Here is a 21,885-nt window from a genome sequence, read left to right as displayed (position 1 = left end):
GGCTACTGGAGCACACCAAAGAGTTTCAGAAGAAGATTAGTCTATGCTTTATGAGGAACTATGGGTTGTTCTGAAAGAAACTGGTGTGCCTCAAGAATTGATTGCCCTGATACATAACCTATATGTTATGTATCAAAAAGCTACCATTAGGACAGAACATGGAGACACAGAAAGTTTCCTGTAGGCAAAGGTGTCAGATAAGGATGGATTTTATCCCCTGATCTGTTGAGTCTGTACATAGACATATCATATAGAAAGCTGGTCTACATTCAGATGAAGGAGTGAAAACTGTAGAAGAGAAAACAATAATTTAAGATATGCAGATGTACCCATCTTACTAGCAAAAAGCAGAATACAACTTTTTTGTTAAAGTGCCAAGTGCAGTTGAACATTAAGACAAGAATTATGACTACAGAAGAACTACACAACTTTAATCCTGTCAGTGAAAAAATTGAAATAGTGACAGATTTTATATATCTTGGTTCAATCATCAATCCAAATGGAAACTGCAGCCAAGACATTAAAAGACTTGAGACTCAGAAGGGCAGCAATGAAGGAATTAGAAAAGAATGTGTCACTGGTGACCGAGGCCAAGATAATCCACAGAGGTCCATCAGAGAAATTGTGTTTGTATGTGAGAGAAAGCACACATACATATACATATCCTCCCTGCTCTTGACCACTGTTTGATGCCCACAAGCTTGTTCCTACACGCAGGCACATCTCCCAGGAGCTGTCATCCAGCACCATTCCCCCAATCCCTGTGGCATTTCAGGTGCAGACGCTGAGCTCATCTGCCCTGAAGGCCCCTCGCTCTCCCTCTTCTATCCTGTCTAAACAAGTCCCCAGCAAAGGAAGAATGAAGTGGAAGGGGGTGTTTTGAGCTCCAAAGTTTGGAGACTCCCTCCCCACTGTTACATCTATGTTTGTGCATCAAATATCAAGAAGAAAACAGAGCCATTTCCCCCCCAGTCCAGCTCCTGGTCCAGCTGCTAAGATATTTAAAAACATCATGAGACCAGAGACACATCGCTCCTCCTTTGGCAGAATCGCCCTGCCTGCCTTTCTCCCCACCCCCACCCCCACCCCCGCTCAAAGTCCACAGCCGCCCCATCACATCAAGGGTGTTTTCCTGCTCAGCCAGCTAGGCGAGTGATAGGTCTTGTAGTCCAGGACATCTGGCTGGCACCCGTTCAGGGGAAGGTTGCTTCAGAGGCCAAGAGTCTGTGTTCTCTGCGAGGTGAAGGGACTCTTGTGGATTGAAGCAGAAGAAAGCTGGCCATTATCCTCTTAGGTTCTGTCCAAGATGGGGGGGGGGGGACGAGGACAAAGCAGCAAGTTAGAGAAGAGCAGAGAGCAGGAAACCTAAGTTAAGGCTTTCCTCAGAGACAAGGACCTTTGAATCCCATCCCCTCTCAGTGAAACACTGGAATACATTCCTTGAAACATTCAAAGGGTAGCAGGGAAGCAGATAAAGGCATCCAAGGGCTAGCTGAAGGACAAGCTGCATTTATGCTACTCCCCAGTCCTCTAGTTGTTTCCAAACAAATACATTTTTCTTGCTAATTTCCCTGGAAAAAGCACTTCTGCCAGGAGTGTCCCAGTGTGTCTGGGTGTGTGCAAAGGGGCGGGCAGGGGTCAGCCTTCGAAGGGCTGACAATGGGGAGTGGGGGTCAGCTAAGCTTCTGGAAGTGCAAGGTTGTAAGGGAAGGGCCAGAATAGACCTCGTTTGTTGCACTCACAAAGTCTCAGAATTGAACCTAGGCTAGGAACGAAAAAATGTTCCCCGCTCGAAACACTGAATTAGCCAATACTAATTCAGTATGTTCTCTGGGCCATACTGAACTAAAGGGATCAATCTTTTGGCTGATTAGAAGGGAACTCCCTATGTGACAGAGACTGGGAATATTGTGAATGGCCACTGAGGGGATTCTGGGAGTTGTAGGCCTTAAAAGTGACATTCCCATGCTTCACAGCACACGAGTATCCCTAATGTGGAGGCTGACAGCAGTTTTAAGGAAGCACTGATCCTTCTGCATATCTTTGTAAATGAAGTCAATACAACAACCATTATGAAGTCAATACAATGTCCTCAAGGTTATCAAGCAAGTTCAGATGGTTTAAGAATGTAGTTTCATGCATAAATTTTAGATCAGAAGATTTATTTTTGAGCAGTCATTTCCTTAAAGATATCAAGGGGACATGCCGAAGAAAGGGGTGATGTAAAAAAGGATGCAAGATCTTCTGAGACTACAGTCATAAATTTCTTGCCAGTTGTGTGCAAAACACAAGTCTATAAGTCTCTCATGGGGAGTCTGCACAAAGCTGGAGCCATTCAGGTATTTCCCTTTGAAATCTGTCAGTTGCATTCTCAGACACAAAGAATCAGTATTTCACAGTGATTAACACACTCTCCATATGCAACTGTTCACTGCAATGTGCAACATCTGAGCATGAGCTGCTGTTGGGTGCGAGAGATGCAGGGAAATAGACACATACTCTGTACTGTCTATAAGGGTATGCCTGTATGAATGCAAGAAAAAAATAATGGATGCAACATTTCTGTTCTCAATATACAATCTGGAGGCACCTCCTCTGGAAAAGAAGGAAGCCTTCTCCTGTGTCTGACCGTTGGTCTATCTAGCTAAGGATTAGAGATGGGAGAAATTACTTTTCTAACTATTGTTACCAGAAAGCCTGATGTTGGGGATTGGAGGATGTTGGGGCATTCGGAGATTGGAGTCCAAAAAGGCTAACCTTTCCCATCTCTGCTAAGACACCTGTGGTGTCCACCCAGGTCATGAATATTAATATGCGATTTGCCTGGACCAATGAGAGTGCTCGAGAGGCGGAGTCACGAGATATAAGATTTTCTACAGGAGGAGGAGGAGTTTAGATTGGAGTTTGGGGTGGAGGAGAGAGGGTTGGCGGTTGAGAGTGGATGAAGTAGGATGTTTTGTTAAGAGTTAACAAGATTGATTGTATCTTCATCACCTGTAATAATAAACAACTCCTATCTGGTTCCTTTTAAAAAGACACATAGCCTGGACCTCTATCTTTAAAAATAAACAATGTTGATGTAATGAACTGGTGGCAGCGACATGACATGAAGCTTGTGCCCTTTGCTTGGTGAAACAACCGAGGGACGGGCGGGAATGTGACAACACCAGTCATAGCTCCTCAGGGTTTGCAACACCGTTTCCACTCCCCACCCCATCTCTAGCTGAAAAAGCTGGGAATGAAAGGTTTATGCACAACAAGCCATATTTACACACAGAGTGATGCAGAAGAGCAGCAAGGCATTCACCTGCGTCCACTTACTGCAGGGTGTACCACGTTCTTTCTGGCACCAGGCAGAAAGAGAATGGTGAAAACCTCTTTGGGGACTTTCAGGCAGAAAACAGAGACATGGCTCTCTTTAAATGAATGGGACAGCCCAGAAATCAACCCACTCAAATGAGAAGATCAATCCACTTTTGACTGGACTGAGTTCCCAGCATGGGAAATAAGAGTGACACATTTTTTTTCAAAGTCATTACATAAGAAATGCAGCATGTGTCTGTTACATGTTTGCTTACTTTGGTTTCTCTGTTTGATTTTTACACGTTCGCATGAGGCCAAAAATGTTTCAGAAGTGCCACATTCATAAGGTAAGGCAGGCCTTTACATACTACATAGCCACACAGACACAGAAACATAAACACACCTGCCATGGAGCTGCCAAACATGACATGCTTTAGTCACTTGTTAAAGAGCCATCTTTTTATTTAGCCATTTCTTGACTGCCTTAGTAATGTCAGCCTCTCATTTCTGAGGCTCTCCTGCCCCTCTCTGTACGCTTCCTGATGCCATGGAATGTGACTAGGAGTAACAAAACATTCATAAATGCATGCATGTGCATCTATACGGAGAAAGAAAATGTGAGGTTATGTTGTGGTGATGCACACTACGCATACAAACTGTGCAGCCCCATGTTAACATTTTGTTGTAAGCCTTTAATTTTAAGTGCCTCCATGGATAATTATTTTCACTCCTGGTACAGTATTGCAATTTTTGTCTTGCTTCTTCTCAAATATTGTTACTCTCTTTGTCCACACTGCTTTGAGACAGTCTTTCACATATGATAAAAGGATTAAATAAGTAAAGATCATTAAACAAAAAGAGGCAGGTGCCTTCAACATGGAGCTGGTCCCCCTGTGGTTTAGTGCTTATGTCAGTAGGTATGCTCAATATATCTCCTCTAAATCCAAAACATTCAGAAAGCCCAAGGCCAGCCTTACAACAAGATGTGAAACATAATAATCACTTTTTTCCTCTATGCACATAAAACGTTTGTTCACTACATGGGCTCTGCCCTCATCGCTGAGGAACAGGCATGGTGGGCTCAATACACAAATATTGTCTGCTATTAAGACCCTTCTAAAACAGTCCCCAAAATTTCTGTATTTAATTTTCCTGCAGAAGAGAATGAGATCTGAGCATGACATACTGATTTATTACATTTATATTCTATATTATACAGGAATTCAAGATGTACATGCTGTACATGGGTCTCCTGCTTCCCTTTTGCGCCTCCTCTCAACAACACTTTGAAGAATGTTAGGCAGAAACATTATGGGCTAAAGCCACCCCATGAGCTTTACAGTTTAGTTGGGATTTTAAACCCAACTCCCAAGTGTCCAAGACTGTAACCAAACTGTTGGACAGAAGGGCATTGTAAACTTTGGAATTATACAAAGCTCTTCTTCCTCAGAAGCTCAAGCTTGCTTTTATGCAAGTTTCTGGTTCCCAGGATAATTATTTTAATGAGCAATGTGGTATCTTTAAAATTATTATTTATTTACTTGTTTTTATTTGGTTTTACATTGTTTTCTATCTAATATGTTTAATTATTTTAATGATATAATTTAGTACTATTTTAAGAGTCTTGACAATTGTGTTTTAGGTAGTTTATAAATTGTCTTCAATCCCTTTACTAAGAGAAATATGATGGATGGGTGGATGGATTAGTTATTTCATGTTCTTCTAAGCATTTCTATTATATGTTACCCTAATAATTTACTTGGAAGGCAGAGTATGACTCTGAATAAGAAACCACTAATAATAGATCATGTAAGATTGGTCCAGAGGAACACTTAAGAATAGCCCAAGCTCCCCCATCATAAGATAGGAAATGAAGCAACATTCCCATCCTGCAGAGGCAGCATCCGAACCCATGCTAGAGGAAGAAACACAGAGAGAGAGAGAGAGAGAGAGAACAGAAGGTATGAACTTGCCGAAGTTCAGAAACAATCCTCTTCTTTGAGACTAGTGCCAAAATTTTGTGCTCTTAGAATAGAAAAGAGTTCCCTCATAAACAAATGAGGGATTTTTTTTAAAGGCCATACAGTGCAAGAAATATTTGACACTTTACATATAAGAAGTCAGGAAGAGCCATGCCATACTGAATCTGAATTATTTATTTAAAATATTTTTACCCTGCCTTTCTCCTTAAAAAAGACCTAAGGTACCAAAAACAGAAGACTGCCCAGAGTAGACCTTTGGTCTAGATGGGCGGGATAGGAATCCAATAAATAAAATAAGAAGACGGGTCTTGGGGTAGGGTCAAGGTGAGGAACCTCTGGCCTTCCACATGTTTTCAACTTCTATTCCTAAACCCCCCACATGTGCACACGCACGCACCCATTCCTAAAAGCCCTGCCCAGCACGCCAAAGAACTGTGGGAGTTGTGGTCTCCCACATCTGGAGAGCGAAATATTGCCCAGGCCTGGCTGATCTCATTTAGCCTTCTGTTCTCATGATGTCCAAGCTGCTGCCTCTGAGGAGCTCATAAGCAACAGTACATGAGATCAACAACACTCTCCTGCTTACACTCCTCAGCAACGGAGAGGGCCTCACAATAATGGAGGCAATCTATCACTGTCCATGGTGAATAATCATTGGCAGATTACATATGTGTGTGTGTGTCTGTGTGTGCACATGTGCATGAGAGACATGAATGCAGCAGTATTTCATCAGTATTTGCCTGTCTGCCTATGTCCAACTGAGAATTTGCACTCTGCTGCATGTTTGCTTAAAGTCCTCTCTGCAGGTGCCCATCTGTGTCATCACCGTGAGCTTGGTGGGTGGGTTTGAAAGGAAAAGCGAATACACCCTGACTCTCCGTGCAGATCTTTTCTCATCAACCCATCGATAGATTGCAGGCTCTTACGCTTGTTCTGTTTCATCAGAAACAGACTGGCCTTTGTTTTTTCTGTAGTGGTAGTCTTCACAGTCGCCAAGAATAAAAATCAAGAAATACAATGGAGAAAGAAAATACCCCAAACCACATTTGGGTATACACAACATGGTTCGGTAAAAATAAACACATAAAATGGATCAAGCAGAAGCAGAATTAAACTGCAGATAAAATAACAGAGCAGGGAGGCAATTCCCATACCACCTCCCACTGAACGCCTGTATAAACAAGACAGATTGACATTGGCGCCAGAAGGAAAGGAGAGTAGGCACCCGTCTAATGTTTCTGAGGAGGCATTCAACTCGGGTCAGAGCCAGGCTCTAGTGGGTGGCTAGCTAGGGACTCCTTGGCGCCTCTATGGAACCCATCATACCTTCTGGTCCTGCCACTACAAACTTCCCCTTAGACATGCTGAGCTGGCAGGTGTTGGTCTTTGACAGCTAAGCCCTCTTTGCTTCTGGAACATAAGAAGCAACCTTACATTAAGTCACATCCTTGGTCCATCTAGTCCAATATTTTCAACACGGGTTGGCAGCCTCTTTCCAAGGTTTCAGGCAAGATTCTATCCTTGCCCTATCCGGAGATCCCTAGTATTCTCTGATCCAAGTGCAAACCAGGCCCAATCTCATGTAATTTCTGAAAGCAAATGGCACCCCTCTATTCATGGTGGTATTGTTTTATAAAATCTGATCTGCAGCAGATTTTTGCCCAGATTTCAGATTTAGACAGATTATGGAATAGCAGCCTCTCGGATATCTCTGTTTCCCTCAAAGTCAGTGTCCACCAGAGTGCACTGAATTGCCCATTGTACTTCAGAGTTGAGTGGCAGCTTGGCTATGGTCCCAAAGTATTGGCCTTCAAATATGCACATCTGAAAGGAGAGATGGAGTGACTGACATGGCAACAACATCCCATGTGGAGTGCAGGTGCCTGAGGGCTGGTTGAGGGATCTAAAGCTACCCTGGGGGGGCAAGAAGCATCATCTCCCATCTACTCCACCCTGAGGCTCCTCCCCTTCTTTCTTTGACAGGCAAGGCTAACCCACAAAGCTCCCACATCCTTCCCTTTCTTGGGCATTTGTACCAAACTGTATTGTTGTCTGGTAGGACAGAAGATGGGCCTGTGACCATGGTGTCTTCTTCATTGTGGAGATGCCACAATGGAGCTAACATGGAAATAGGACCAGCACAAGTTGTGGGAAGACTTGGGCCACATTCATGGAGAGCACCCCTGAGAGATGATGGCACTGGGAGATGTTGCTGTCTATTTCCCTGGCACTCTCTGGTCAATTTAAATCTGATGTCCTCACAAATTTGGCACCCCGGGGCAAAACCACAGTGGCCCTGCCTGAGTTATAGCTTTGGGAAGACCTAATGGAAACTAGGGATCAGCCACAGGAGTCATTGCTCAGATGTCAGGCCCCTTTAGCTGCTCCCGTATGCTGGGACCAGACTTTCATTGCACAATAGAAAGGGCCCTCTCTCTGACAGATGCTGAGAGCTTAGAAAAGTTATTTCTGTAGGACTCTCTCTCTCAGAAGCTTCCATTAGCTTAGGTATGCTGGCTGAGAGATTCTGGGAGAGGGCAGCGAAAAATTAACTTTTCCATGTCTCACCTGCCTCAGTGGAAAAGGCTGAGGCACACAAAAGGGCCTCAGTCCTGCAAAAGCAGTCTAAGCTAAGAGACAGGTTTTCACAGAAATGCTTCCAAACCTTGGGTCTCCAGGGGTTCTTGGACTACAACTCCCAGAAATCCTGGCCAGCACAACTAGTAGTGACAGCTTCTGGGAGTTTTAGTCCAAGAACACCTGGGAACCCAAGATTGGGAACCATTGTTTAGATTATATAGTTTGACATGTCAGCGACAACACCAGCATGTTTTATTTTTCTCAGAGACAAACTGGGGCTTTTGAAGATATTTAATCCATGGAAAAATAACTTTGGATCCTAGTTTACAATTTGCCTGCTGTATCAGTCACACCAACAGCAAACTTAGTTCTCTAAAAGCCAGTCCTTAAAGCCTTGGAAGCAGCAGCACCGGTAGCACAAGAGGGAGGCATCAGCAGTTTGGTGGAAGCAACAAGATTTGAAAAGAAACAATAATTTTTTGAAGGAAAAGAAAAGACAATGACAGAGGACCAGATAATAGCAAGGTTCAATGGCAATGGACTGAGTTGCCTGATGTGGAGAATGGAAAACTGGTGAAAAAGGGAACAGACTAGAGTACCCTGGAAGAAGAATGGCTGATCTGATGACACTCCACATTGAAGGATCTGAACCTTCCACCACACTCCATCCACCTCACAAGATTTCATTGCTGGTCCCACTTGTTCTGAACCCCTGGAAGTTTCTGAACAGTGTACATTTACTATTACCCAGTTGGCATTCACAAGATAGCTGTGAGAGTTCTCTGTGGCATGCACTGGTACTGCACATACATTTCAGAGGAATACTGTGCATCCAAAAAGCTGGAAGTCATACACTAAGCAAACAGAACACAGGACCAATCTAACACGGTGCAGCCTTCCTTTAAAATAAATAAATAAATAAATAAATAAATAAATAAATAAATAAATAAATAAATAAATAAATAAATAAATAAATAAAAGTTTCAGAAATCAATCCCATTCTGTGCACAAACTTCTCCGGCATCCAAAGAGACATCCCAGAGTTTCCTAATGCTTTGCTTGAACAGTTTCTAGGAAAATCAATATGTCCTTGTTTATTCATACACCTTCCAGAGAGTTAAAACAAACCACAGGAGGTCATCAAACTAAAATAAATGATTTTATTAAGGCTTTGATCTGAGGCTGCTTTTTAAAATTAACGGGATCATCATAGATGAAAAGCAAGCTCCTTCTCCAGCTGAGGTTTGCTCTAGAGCCAAAAGGGCAGCAAACTCAATGGCCACAGAAAACGTATATGGGAGAGAAGTATGGGGGGGGGGGTGTGAAACAGAATGGAAAGGGGGGCTAATGTCATGTCCTGGAAGAGGGCATCACTGGCTGAAAACCTCAACATGGACCTTCTACCTGATAGTATCACAATGAGACATGATGGAGGAGGTCTCGCTTGTAGCCTTCTATAGGCAATTATAATTGCATGCATCCCACTCCCCATCATTTCCCTACCCTCTACAACAAATTATTTCTCCTACAAAAAGGTAACCTTAATTAAACTGCACCGAAAGTTATTCGATGTACAACAAGCGTGTCTAAATGAGGGCTCCTACTGAGGAGACATGGGCTCTGCAACGATGAAGCCATGTTAGGGCTGTGAATCAAGCAGAGAGATTTTAGACGCCATCGTCAATTCATTGCTCTTTTATAACTGCATCTGTTTGCAAAGGGGTAAAACAGTCCTTCTAAAGAAATTGTTCTCAGTTCCATGTGAGAAGCATTAGATCCTGTGGAGAGAAAGGGAAAGGATCCAGAGGATGACCACTCTTAATACTACCCTCGGAAAGGATTCCAGAGGTTTGAGCAACGCCTATACTAAAAAAGTAGTTAGTTTTCCATATTTTAAAAAGCTGCAGGTTAAAAGCAGCAGTGTTTCAAGCCAATGAAAAGTGGCTTTCAAACAAGGAAAGTAATTATTTAATTAGCTAAAACTGCATCACCACCACCACCAGCAGCAGCATCCTTCGAGACATGAAAGTTTTGGAGGCTTTAAAGAGCACAACAAGTGGGAGAAAATTAGAATCTGATGGAATCTCCCTCCCTGTGCCAGCCAATGCAGAAGTGCAGAGGTCGGAAAAGTTACTTTTGGGGATGAGAACTTCCTAAATCCTCATTCAACAGAGGCGCTGGCCTTGCTAGGGGCAGGATTCTGATTTCTACACCCCGAAAAGAAGCTTTCTCCAAACAGCACCCTTGAAAGATGACCCTCCTTCCCCTAATTCAGTTTAGATTTTATGGGATTAATGACCCACCCACCCGACAGCCTCCCTTGCTGGGTAAATTCTCCCCCCCCCCCTTTTTTTTTTTTTCAGACGTTTCCAGGGACTCCAGTGACAGCTGGCAGTCTGCATCAATAAAAACCAACCAAGGGTTTTGTAGCATCTTAAAAACCAGCGAGTTTTATTTGGCATCAACTGGGGTGGCAGCCCACTTCTTGCATTATGCAAGAGGCATGAGGCGGGCTAAGGGCTGCTAAAGCTGAGGCCAAACATAATTTGGTCGCCTTTAAGGTGCCACTGTACTCTTCGTCGTTTCTGGTGTCGTGGGACAACCTTTGCGATGCGCGGTTTTAGAGCGGGCGGCGGCCTCTCCTTTTCCTCTGGGAATGCCGGGGCCCCAATCCGCACCTCCTCACGTGCAAGCCCGTCACTGGAGCCGCCGATGAGCAAAAAAAGGGCATAAAGTAAAGGGGAGCCTTTCTCAAACCTGCGGAGAGCTTCGAGGCCGGGGGCGGATGTGCCCCGCGCTGTACAAACGAGGAGCTGCCCAGAAGCCCTGCCTGGCATCACCCAAGCCCAGCCCACACACGCGTGCACACGCACACACACGCACACACACACACACACGCTTTACCTGCACTCGCCCAGAGAAGTTCGTGCAGCAGGAGGGCCAGGATGCAGCAAAGCAGCAGGTGGCTCCGGAAGGGTCCCGCGGGGCTACGGGTGGCCGACCTGGTCGCCATCCTCAGTCCGCGCGGCGCGGCGGGTCTCTCGCCAGGCGGGCGGGGGGTAGCCGGGGAGACCCGGGTCGTCCGGCAGACTCCTTGGAAAGCTCGGCCGCGGCAGGAGCAGAAGCCGGAGCCGAGGCGAGCAAGAGCCCCGCTGATCTGGCCCCGCCTCGCCTCGCCTCGCCTCCCTCCCTCCCTCCTTCCCTCCCTCTCCCCCCCCCCCCACCTTCCGCCCGGTCGCCGAAGGAAGGCGCAAAAGCAGGCAGGGGTGAGCTGAGCCCCCGGGGGGGGGGAGAGAAGAGGGGGGAGGCGCTGCCCTGCTTTGGACTCAGCCCACCCACGCACCCCGAGGAGGAGCATTTGGACTCACGACGTGCCCGGCTCGAGACCGGCCGAGTCAGCTCTGGGGGTTGGGAGGGGGGGTCCTCGGGGGGGGGGGGAAGAGCAGTGAAGTTGGCTTGTATCCTCCAAGCTTCTACCCAGCACCCGTTAGTTGCAACATGCCTTTGGTCCGATTCACACGAACAGAAGACACGGGTTTAGGCCCGTTTCAATTACACCTCCCCTCTGGGTTCTGAAGTGGAGGGCCCATTTCCCGCTAAACTGACTCTCCAGAGCAAGCGTGATGCTACGTTTGGTGGGATGTAATGCCCTTCGCCTGCCTCGAACCCCAGCTTGGTTTGGGGCGTCTCCAATCCGTGGTAAGGCGGACCAAGAGGTAAAACAATGGCTGCGAAGTGAGTGGGAGTCACGCTTATCCAGGGGAGGAGGTAGATAGCCCGGTAGATCTTTTTAAGCAAGGCACCTGAACTTTCTCCAGCTTTAGCAGGTAGAGAGAATTCTGCCTTTCCCAACTCACTGCCCCTAAATGGGTGGCTGGCAAGGAGACACTCAACCACCCGGTTAGGAAGGATGGGAGTTGTAGTCCAACACATCTGGTAGGGCGGCATATTTGAGAAGGCTTGCAAACTTACAAATGTGTGGAGGATGAGCACTCAAGATTGCTCCAAGAGCACCACCCTTATTCTAGCATACCTGGCTATACATCTTGGTGGCTGGGTTGATTGGATTGCAGTTCCTCGTTACATGGAAGGTACTGTATCCAGTCTGCCCCTCAGAGGTGGGGAAAGAAAGGTGCCTAAACTTTGTTGGACTATAACTCCCATCAGCCCCACCCACTGTGGGAAGCAATCAGTCAATGTTACACTACAAGAACAGTAAGAGGAATAATCCTGGCTGTACTGGTTCTACATAATCAATAATAATAATAATCTTAGAACTGCCAAGCCGGAAGGGACCCTATGGATCATCCAGTCCAGCCCCTGTCAAGGAAGCACAGCAGGGGATTTGAACTTCCAACCTCTGGGCCTAAACCACTGAGCTATCCAGCAGTCCTTAATTACCCCAAAGTCCTTTCATTTTCCATTTGGATGAACCTGTCATGCGCCCCCCCGCCCCAAAGACTCAGTCCCTGGGGGCATCCTGGTTCAGATTTGCACCTCTGCGCACAGTGAACCCTGCACACAGTGAACCCTTCCATTCTCTTCAAGGGAAATCTACACAAAACATGAACCTACACAAATACAAACCATTCCATTTTAAGAGCCCTCCTATCAGGCAGCCAGTCACCAAGGGAAAGTCTGTCTGAAGAGAAAAGTCTTCCCCTGCTTTTGGAAGGAGAGCAAAGAAGGGGCCAGCTTGGCCTCCTGATGGAGGGAGTCTGGGTGCAGTGGCAGAAAAAGCCTTTTCCCTTGTCCCCAACAAACCCACCTGTGAAGGTGGTGGGACCTAGAGAAAGGCCTCCCCTGATGACTGTAAAATCCAGGCAGGCTCATAAAGGGAGGTACGGCAACCCTAACAGGGTTTCTGAAGCATGTAAGATGCTTGAGAAGTGGTTTGCCCTTACAATGTCCAAGTGAATTTCCTTGGCCAAGCAAGTATTTGAACCCAGGTCTCCTAAGTCCTGATCTGATACTCTATCCACTACACCACATTGGCACCAAACTGGCTTCTTCTTAGTAGGTATGATCAAGAACATGATTAAGATGCCAAACTAGGCACAACAACACACACCAGGGTTTGGTAATGTGTGGCCTTCCAGATGTTCCTGGCTAGCAGCTTCCATCAGCCTTGGCCAACATGTCCAAATGTGTGGAACCAAGGAAATTGCCACCCCACCCATTCTTCTGTGCCCAGACACAGAGTGTCAGGTCCAGGTGATACGCAGACCGAAGCTAGTCTGGCTTCGAGGGGTGTCAAAAAGACAGGTCACGTCTTAGGACTGTAGGACCAGAAAGATGCTCCCCACTCTCCTTATAATGCTGACATTCTCCCTTTGCCCAGTGCACTCAGAGAAGACCGAAATAACCTGTACATACACCTTACTAACCTTCCCAAGCTGGGGAAGGCCTGAGGGGGACTTTCTCAAGGGGTCTTCTGACCTTGGCACTGGCCCTGACTGAGGGGCAGTGCTGACAAGTGCCAAATTTTGCAGACAACGAAGGGCCCAGAAAAGCCCCAGAGAGCTCCAGCGTGTCAGGACACAGGGCTAGGAGAGCTGGGAACGCAAGCTATGTAGCCCACCCTCCTTCTGCTCATTGCTCTGTCCCCTTAGGATGGGCCATCAAAGGGAGACAGGAGCAACCAGAGGAGGACCTGCCAGCTGCCTCAGGCACCATTTGCTAATTATCATGCATTCAGGGATCACTGGGATCCCCCTCCTCCCTCCCTCCCTCTCCATCCTCAGTCAGAAACTCCACATCTTTGTGTATCAATTTGCACTGCTCAGCTCCTTCCAGCAGCTAGGATTTCTGTAATGCCCGATTGCTCGTACATACCATCATCATGTGATTCTGCACTGGTGGCTTGGAGCATTTGCAAGCTCCGATCTTCCTGAGTTTTCCCCCTTTGTCTCCAGCCTGTGGCTTTCCCAAGCAGTGACTCTCACAACACCTCCTTAGGTGCAACAGCAAGGCACACATGGCTGCTTTAAGTCCGCCAGAGGCACTAGCATCCTACATTACATCATAACTGCCTCTGCCAGAGGGTGGAATGCATCACAATGGGACACCAGGCAGGGGAGGGGTCCAGGTAAGGAAGAGAGCAGAAAAGCTGCTTCTGTGTGTGGGCAAGGGGGAATGTTAGAAATCATCAGAAATCAGACAGTCCCTGCACATAGGATGACATGCTGAAAATCTGACACGAAAGGGGAAAAGGTTTGAAATGAAGGGGAAAACAGAAAGGTTGAAAAGGTACTAGATCCTTGCTTACGAAGTTCAGCGGGTCACTTAGCTGGCATTAAACAAAATAGAAGGGCTTCCTTTCTCTCTGGTGTGGCCACAACAATAGCGGCTGGTTATTAGTATGTGTGTGTTGAGGGAGGGGGGTGGGTGTTCTCAGCAGGAACAAGGTCCAGGCATGATCAAAAGCTCCTGACTGCATGTTATAAGAGTAACACAGATATGCAAAAGACACATACATGTCCAGGATTGTGTTACAGATAACCCAACCCTTAGAGCTACAATTCTGGCAGTGTTCCAGAGACGTAATTCAGGCAGCCTTTTGTGTCTGGAAAATTAGACTTGCAAAGAGAGAATGTTCTTGGGTCCTGATGTCTAATCGGACAAATGAAAGAAAGAAAAAGAAAGCTCATTTGCAAATTATGAGAAGTGGAAAAGGCTCCTGCTGTGACAATCACATACCATCTGCGCTTGAGGGGTTTCCCCTTCTAAGGATGGACCGTCTGTAATGTACAATTTGGCCTCTGAGCAGCACAAACACAGAACTTTACCAGATGATAATTATCTAGCTGACAGTACACCGAGCAGCACAAGCTCCACCTGATGTTTAAAAGCTACAAAATCAGGCCAGTGTCCAAAGCCTAGATTCAGGACCCTGGTGGAAATAAAAAAAAAAAACCTTACAGCAGAACTTTGAAAATTTCCTATTTTAGTAGTCAAGTTTCCAAAAACATGTGGCCACTGGCATGCTGGATTTGGGATTGCTGGGAGCGGTAGTCCAGCAAAAGAAATTTTCCCAAGCTCTGCCTGAAGGGGTAAAAGATTCTGCAGTTCAATAACCCTGCCAGAAAGCTGGGCCATTCACATATTACCCTTCCTTCAATCAGAGACAGGGAGAAGGCCCCAGATGGACCACTGGTAATGAAAGCCATCTATTTCTGCCCTGGTTTCTAAAATGCTTTGGCTGGATTACTACGCCCAAGGGCAGGATTGGAGCTTTCCATCTCTTGCCTCACCCCATTCCTCCTCAACCTGGCCAAATGTTTGGGGTACTTGTCTCTTGTTTCTCTGCTGCCCAACCCGACCAAAATGTCCTGGCAGGTGGTTCTCAGATGGAGTCCCTGTTACGAAGCCCAGACATGGTCTGACACAGCTTCCTTCCCAGCCAGAGGCCCCACTAAGCTTGTTGCTGTTTTTTGCGCGCACACATACAGAGAGAGGCAGCCATCAAGGCCGGGCCAGCGGGAAGGCTGGTCTCCTTCCAGACCGGGGGCTGAGGGATGTTACTCCAGATACAGCTGTAAATATTTGCTGGGAACTTAAAAATCTGGGTCAACAATTTGGGAGATGAGCCAGTGACTCATATCATGAGGCAACAGGGTGACTCAGTGGAGAGCCCCAAGGAGTTTGGCAGGAAAGAAGGGAGGGAGGAACAGCCTCAGAAAGACCCACAGAGAGGATGGCTTGGTTGCCCCTTGTCTGGCCCTATTCAACACAAAGTTGGATCCTGGCTGTTCAAAGCATGTGATTTATGGGATCTTGTATCTCTGGCTGAAATGTATTAATCATTAGCTACACTTAGATCCAGTTTTGATTTCTGTGAGCTCACAGCGTTCCTCATCCTCACTTTAATTCCATGAGCAACCATTAGGGGTTAGGTATCTGGCTGGGAGTTTGAATCCCCACTGTGTGTCCCAGGAGAAGAGCCAGTCCATGTAGCCTTGGGCAAGCTGCACAGTCCTAGGACACACCTTTCCTGGGAGAAGGGAACGGTAACCACTTCTAAGTACTCTATGCCTAGAAAGCCATGGAAAGAGTCACCATAAGTTAGAATTGACTTGATAACACATAATTATCTGGGGACTGTACAGCTTGCCCAAGGCCAGACAGGCTGGCTCTTCTGCCAGGAGGCACATCAGGGAATCAAGCTCCCCAACTCTGGCTCTGCAGCCAGGTAGCCAACTTCCTGAGCTAGCTCAGTGGTTCCCAACCTTGTGCCCCCAGATGTAAGTCCAAGAACATAAACTCCCAAAAGCCTTCCCCACCAGATGTGCTGCCCAGGATTTCTGGGAATTATATTCCAAGAACATCTGGAGACCCAAGGTTGGGAACCACTGCTATATCCCCTTCCTCGTTACATGGCTTGATTTCCTCAATATCTACCTCAGCAACCAGGCATGAAAATTAAGCCTGTTATCTACCTTCCAACTACCTGGCACAAAAGAAAGACCATCATTTTGATCTTCCTGGTGTTTCAGGCTTCAGTTCTCGTTAGCTCTCACCAATTGCCACGTGAGGAACAACCAATGGGAACTGTAGTCCTAAGCATGTGGTGAAGGCAGCAAAGAGGGGAAGGCTGCTGGAGGCCCTCCCCCTTGTAAGAATGGACAAGATTCTACAGCTAGTGAGGTGGGGAACAATCATCTCCTCAGGTTGCAGTCCCTATAAGCTTTTACCACTGTTCATGCTGGAGCAGGCTGATGGGAGATGGAGTCCAAACTCTACCTTTGGCCTGCCTCGCAGCCTACATTCTCCCATGCAACCCTTGCTGATGGAACATGTTTTTGTGACAACCCTTGCTGATGGAACATGTTTTTGTGACTCCGTAACTTCTGCAATTACTGTACTCTTATTTTTTTGCTTGCTTGCTTGCTTGCTTGCTTGCTTGCTTGCTTGCTTGCTTGCTTGCTTGCTTGCTTGCTTGCTTGCTTGCTTGCTTGCTTGTTTGTTTGTTTGTTTGGCCAGGAGTGATGGAACAACTAAACTTTGTGGGACTGACTTCTCCATACAGTAGGCATGTAGGATTCAGGTGAAAGCAAACATAATTAGGTCAGACTTCAATAAAATCCATTATTTATTCTTCCTCTAGCAGGATCAAAATAAAGTTTTATTTTGAGGTTCCCCCCCCCAAAGGAATGAGCGAGTGCCGTATTCAAAGAGAGAGAGATCATTGTAGAGATGTTAACAGGACAGAAGATTAAAACATGTGGATTTTGGAATAACATGCAGATTTTTAAGTGATGTCGGATTTATTTATATTTAATCCACTTCCTCTCAATTCCCTATTTAATTCAATTGACTGAGTCTGAACTCAAAAAAGCCAACAGGGGTCATTTAACACTCTTGATGGGTTTTCTCTGTTCCTCATCTCACCAAAATACTGTAGAGTTTGGGACATTGTTAGGACATATTGCCATCTAGTGTCAAGGCAAGGGCTCTACAGAAACAAGTAGCTTCCACTATCTGTCCTCAATATCTGTTTGATGGAACTCTGTGGGTGATTTGTCTTTTGGTGCAGCGCTCCCTCTCCCCTCTTTGGAGTTCATACATAGGAATTCCAGGGAGATTCAGAAACAGACCAAACCCAAGTTTCATCCAGATGGACAATTCGAGTACCTTCTTACAGCCCTGAGTGAGAACTTCTGATTCAGTGGATCTTGGTGGTGGTTGTGGCATTCCTATGTACAGTAAGTTCGGATTCCTGTGTAACTTGCTTTTTTGTTAATGTTTTGATTTATTAAAGATAATGTGGCTATTTTACTTTTGATTCAATTTGGTTTGGTTTGTAGAGTTTGTTTCACATTATGTAAACTACCCCAAGTAGTGATCTCACTAAGTTTGGTGGTGTATAAGCTTTATAAATAAAATAAAGGAATAAATTAATGATGGAAAGGTATTGCTACACCACCATCTCTCACCATTGGCTGTCTTGCCTGAGGCTGATGGGGACTGTTTTCCACCATAATCTAGAGGAGCAAATTGTTTTTCATCCATGATCCACCACAGAGAACTTAATAACCTTCTCAATTATTTTAAGTCAACTAGAACATTCTGTATGTGGCTCAAATTAAGGCAGCTATTCATCCATCTGAATAAAGTCAAGGTCCACCATGCGAAAACTACCACCCTGTTACAGAAAATACAGTTAAGACTTTCAGACAGAATAAGCAGAAATCTTGAATGTAGCTGATACTTATCAAAGCTGGGCCAAGACATTTTGCTGTTTGTTCATTTGTTTGTTTGTTGTTCATGTCTTTGTTCCTCCCAACTTAGGGAACCAAAGGTGGCTTGCAAAATATTTAAAAGACGAACACTATGGCTGTCAGAATACAGTGGCAGAAATCCTGTTGCATAAGTCCTGTTAGGCAAATGGCATAACATGTACAGTGGATCCTCGACTTACAGACGGCTCGACTTACAGACTTTTCGAGTTACAGACTTCTCTGGCCGCAAAATTTACGTTCAACTTGCAGCCAGAGAATCGACCTACAGACCAGAAAAAAACCAAAATGGAACAAAAATGGAACAAAAATGGCTGGTTACGGGATTAATTGGTTTTCAATGCATTGTAGGTCAATGGAGACTCGACCTACAGACTTTTCGACCTGCAGCCACCATTCCAATATGGATTAATTCTGTAAGTAGAGGGTCCACTGTAGATGCAAATGGACATAAGTTAAGAAATCTCCATAGGCCTAATATGCACACTATGTTGTGTAACTCAGTATGCAACAGATGTCTATGGAGACTCCTTAATATACAACAGCTCATATCTGAACTGTTTGCATAACTACACAACAAGATTTTAGATTTAATTGCAATGTTAAAAACCAATTCAACATAATATTCATCAAAAATTATTGAACAAATCTCTTTGAAACAATTTTAAAGCAAACTTTAAAAGGCAAAAATTTCCTCCATTAAAAACTCCTTCCTTAGCAGCCAGTCACTTAATAAAAACCTGACTGAAAAGAAAGGTCTTTGCTTGCCAGCCGAAGGACAGCAAGGAGGGGGCTGGGCTGGCTTCCATTGGCAGGGAATTTCAAAGCTTTGGAGGAACCGGGGTGGGACTGAGCCAAAGGACTTCCCTGAACATCTTCAAACATGTGGAGGCTCTTCTAGGGAGACATGATCCCTCAGATAGCCTGGAATCCAAGCTGTTTATGACTTTTATAGGTCAAAGGAAATTAGCCACTAGCCAGTGAAGCCATTGCAACACAAAACATCAGTTCTCCCTGTAACCAGCTCAGTTAAGCGGTCTAGCTGTAGCATCTGGGTCCCACTGACATATCTGAACCCTCACCAAAGGCAGTCCCATATAGAGCGCATTACAATAATTCAACTGCAGTGTGACTAAGGTATACTAGTTGTAACTGGGTAAATATACTCATGGCCACCTGCAAGGTCTGGGTATCAAGAAAGAAGACTAAATCCAGGTGCATGCCCTGAATGTGAACTTGATTTCCAAAAGGAGGTTAATCCTATCTAGCACAAACTGACTCCCTATTTCCCTGACTTGCCTTTCTATTGACAGGCAGTATTTACAATATGTTTACTGACAGCTTGACTTTTCTTTATTTTTTTAATTTTTTTAAAATATAACAAAATAAGCAAAAAAAATCCACATGAAAATTCCACTAAGATGTCAAACAGGAAAAAAGAAACACAAATATAACATACATTTCCAACTCTGTGTTCCCCACCCTTCTTGGGACTAATTTACTTTTTTTTTTTTACTCTATATATTTGTGGAGGTGTCCCATCTCTCTCCAGAAATATCTCACGGGTATAACCTTTCCCTTTCTCAAACACATATATTTAAAAATAAATTCCACATTTCTTTGAAATCATTTGTATTTGGATATTCCTATTCTAATCTTAGTTTCACAGGTTAGTTTATCTTTAACAGCCATATTCAACATTCTTGGTGTGCGGGTGCCATGCTAATCTCTGTATCATTCCCATTTTGGTCTATGTGCTGCCAAAACTAGCATGTATCTCTGCCTTGTCGAGATTATGCCGGATTCTGTCCCACCCACGTTTTATTCCTGACACCAAATACCAGTGTGGAACCAAAATAACCTCACCAAATTTGGATGGAGAAGAGAAAGAATTAGGTGTGAATCCCCGAACACTGGCCAACCTTTGCCAGTGACCTGATGCATAGGTTGAATAACAGTTTTGTGTCTTCATATCTGCAGGCACTCACACAGAGAACATAGCTCAGAGGAGCCCCACAGGTAACAGACATAGTGTCAAACAGGAGCCTCCCAGCTCCACATTCTGAGTTCACCTTTCCAGGAAGGATCTCGATAATCCATTTCTTCCGCCAACACTTGGAGCTGAGAAGGCATCACATGTACTGTATCCCTGTTCTGCCCAGGAATGGAACATTAAAGACTAGCTGTTTGTTATCTAGTATGATGGGATTCAAGGAAGGGATTTGTGCCCACAGCCTGACTGCTGCCTCCTGTAGGCTTGGTGGGGCCTTGCCCTGGTTCAAGCAGACATTCATCACTCTCCTTCCTCACTCAGCCAGTACACACAGCTGGCTTTATGAGCCAGAAGGGACAAGGTTCTGGCCCATATGTGGTGGCTCTCCCTTCTCCAAGGATCCTGTCCATATCCTCAATGCACAGGAACTCATAGCTCATCTATTTTCTTGGGACAAGTTGGGGGCAATGTTGCATCTAAAGGACCTGTGTCAATTGCTGGGTCCAGATCAGAGTGGGTCCAAATGTTCTTGTCTGCTCAGTGTTGTGCAAAGTTGTCCCAGCAGGCCACAGAGAGATCTGCCTTCTCCTCCTGTGGGCCATAAGCCCTCAAGATAGTTCTGCTGGATGACTGTGCAAACATGATCATAGCAGAGAAGAATGACTTCTCTGCCACTGCCAGTGGAATGGACCTTTCTGTGGGATCTAGCCCATGTTTGGTCCGACCTGCTCCTGATTTCCTGCCATCATCACTCTAGTCTCCATCCCACTCATTTCACCTTCAGCTCCCCAGTAAACCAATAACCTAGTTTGGCTCCCCTCTATGGAGGAGGGTAAACCAAAGAGTAATCTGAAACTAGAACCATGTCCAGCATTCCTTGTACTGTATTCTCCTCCCCTTAACACACAAGTATATTAAGCATAAATAAGAACAATAACAACAGTGTGCCATCAAGTCAATTCCAACTTATGGCAACCCCTTCCAAGGTTTTTTTTACATATGAAATATTCAGAAGTGACTTCCCAGTCCCTTCTTCGGAAGTTGCTCAGTGACTATACAGCTTACCCAAGGCTACATAGGCTGGTTCTTCTGCCCCAGGAGACACAGTCTGGCTAACATATGTGATGGAATCCCTGTGTTTTCCAGGTGGGAAAATGTGGAAGTCACCCTTCTGAAATAACAATATTCACGTTTTACATTCATACTATGTTTCTAGACTGCACTATCAATCCTCCCAATAGCCCTGTAGGGCACACTGCAGACATAAAAATGGGTCTGTGGGGGGGAGAATCTGTTGTTTGCTCAAAGTCCCAGGATTCTGGAGAAAAGCAACTTTAGAACCAGTGGATTTCCTAGTTCCCAGAATGCTCTTTTAACCCCTGCACTTATTCTTGGCCATCTGGATTCAAGTTTGTCTGTTTGCATTAAAACTTATCAAATGTTATGAAAGATTTTGAAATCGTTTCTGATGGTTTGAAACAAGCTGACAGAATAAAATAAACAGGTTAATAACATAAAAACAATAAAACATTTTGTGACTACATAGTTAAGGGTAAATGGTTACAGCTAAGCAGATGAGTGGCAGTTAAAAATGAATAAGAAACAATTCTCCTTTTTTTTGGGGGGGGGGAGTGACTTACATGTGTAGGGTATCCTTTCTTCCTTAAATGGCCAATAGTCCATAGGAAGTTTATACTTGCACTCATGGTATCTGCCATAGTCCTTCACATCACATACAGTAGCTCTTTCTATACTTCCAGCATACTTGCATGCACTAGCTCAGGAATTT

General features: G+C 45.2%; 1 protein-coding gene across 3 annotated transcripts in view; it reads right to left on the bottom strand.

Annotated features, from left to right (window-relative positions):
- The window catches only part of LOC110071416 (uncharacterized), a 181,834-nt gene that overhangs the window by 152,564 nt on the left and 7,385 nt on the right, over window positions 1–21,885 (bottom strand). The window contains exon 1 of one of the 3 annotated variants that reach the window (XM_078386436.1): window positions 13,701–13,814. The exons of 1 other annotated variant lie outside the window; for it this stretch is intronic. In XM_078386436.1, coding sequence (XP_078242562.1) covers window positions 13,701–13,737 — 37 coding nt within the window. In that variant the 5' untranslated portion in view covers window positions 13,738–13,814. Of the gene's footprint in view, window positions 1–10,769; window positions 11,019–13,700; window positions 13,815–21,885 lie in introns of those variants that run through there. One more of the 3 variants, XM_020779102.3, reaches the window with a different exon arrangement.

This window comes from Pogona vitticeps, chromosome 2 (genome assembly GCF_051106095.1).
Source record: "Pogona vitticeps strain Pit_001003342236 chromosome 2, PviZW2.1, whole genome shotgun sequence".
Taxonomy (NCBI): Eukaryota; Metazoa; Chordata; class Lepidosauria; order Squamata; family Agamidae; genus Pogona; species Pogona vitticeps.
The sequence above is the reverse complement of the archived record's forward strand: the minus strand, read 5'-3'. Positions and strand labels throughout refer to the sequence as shown.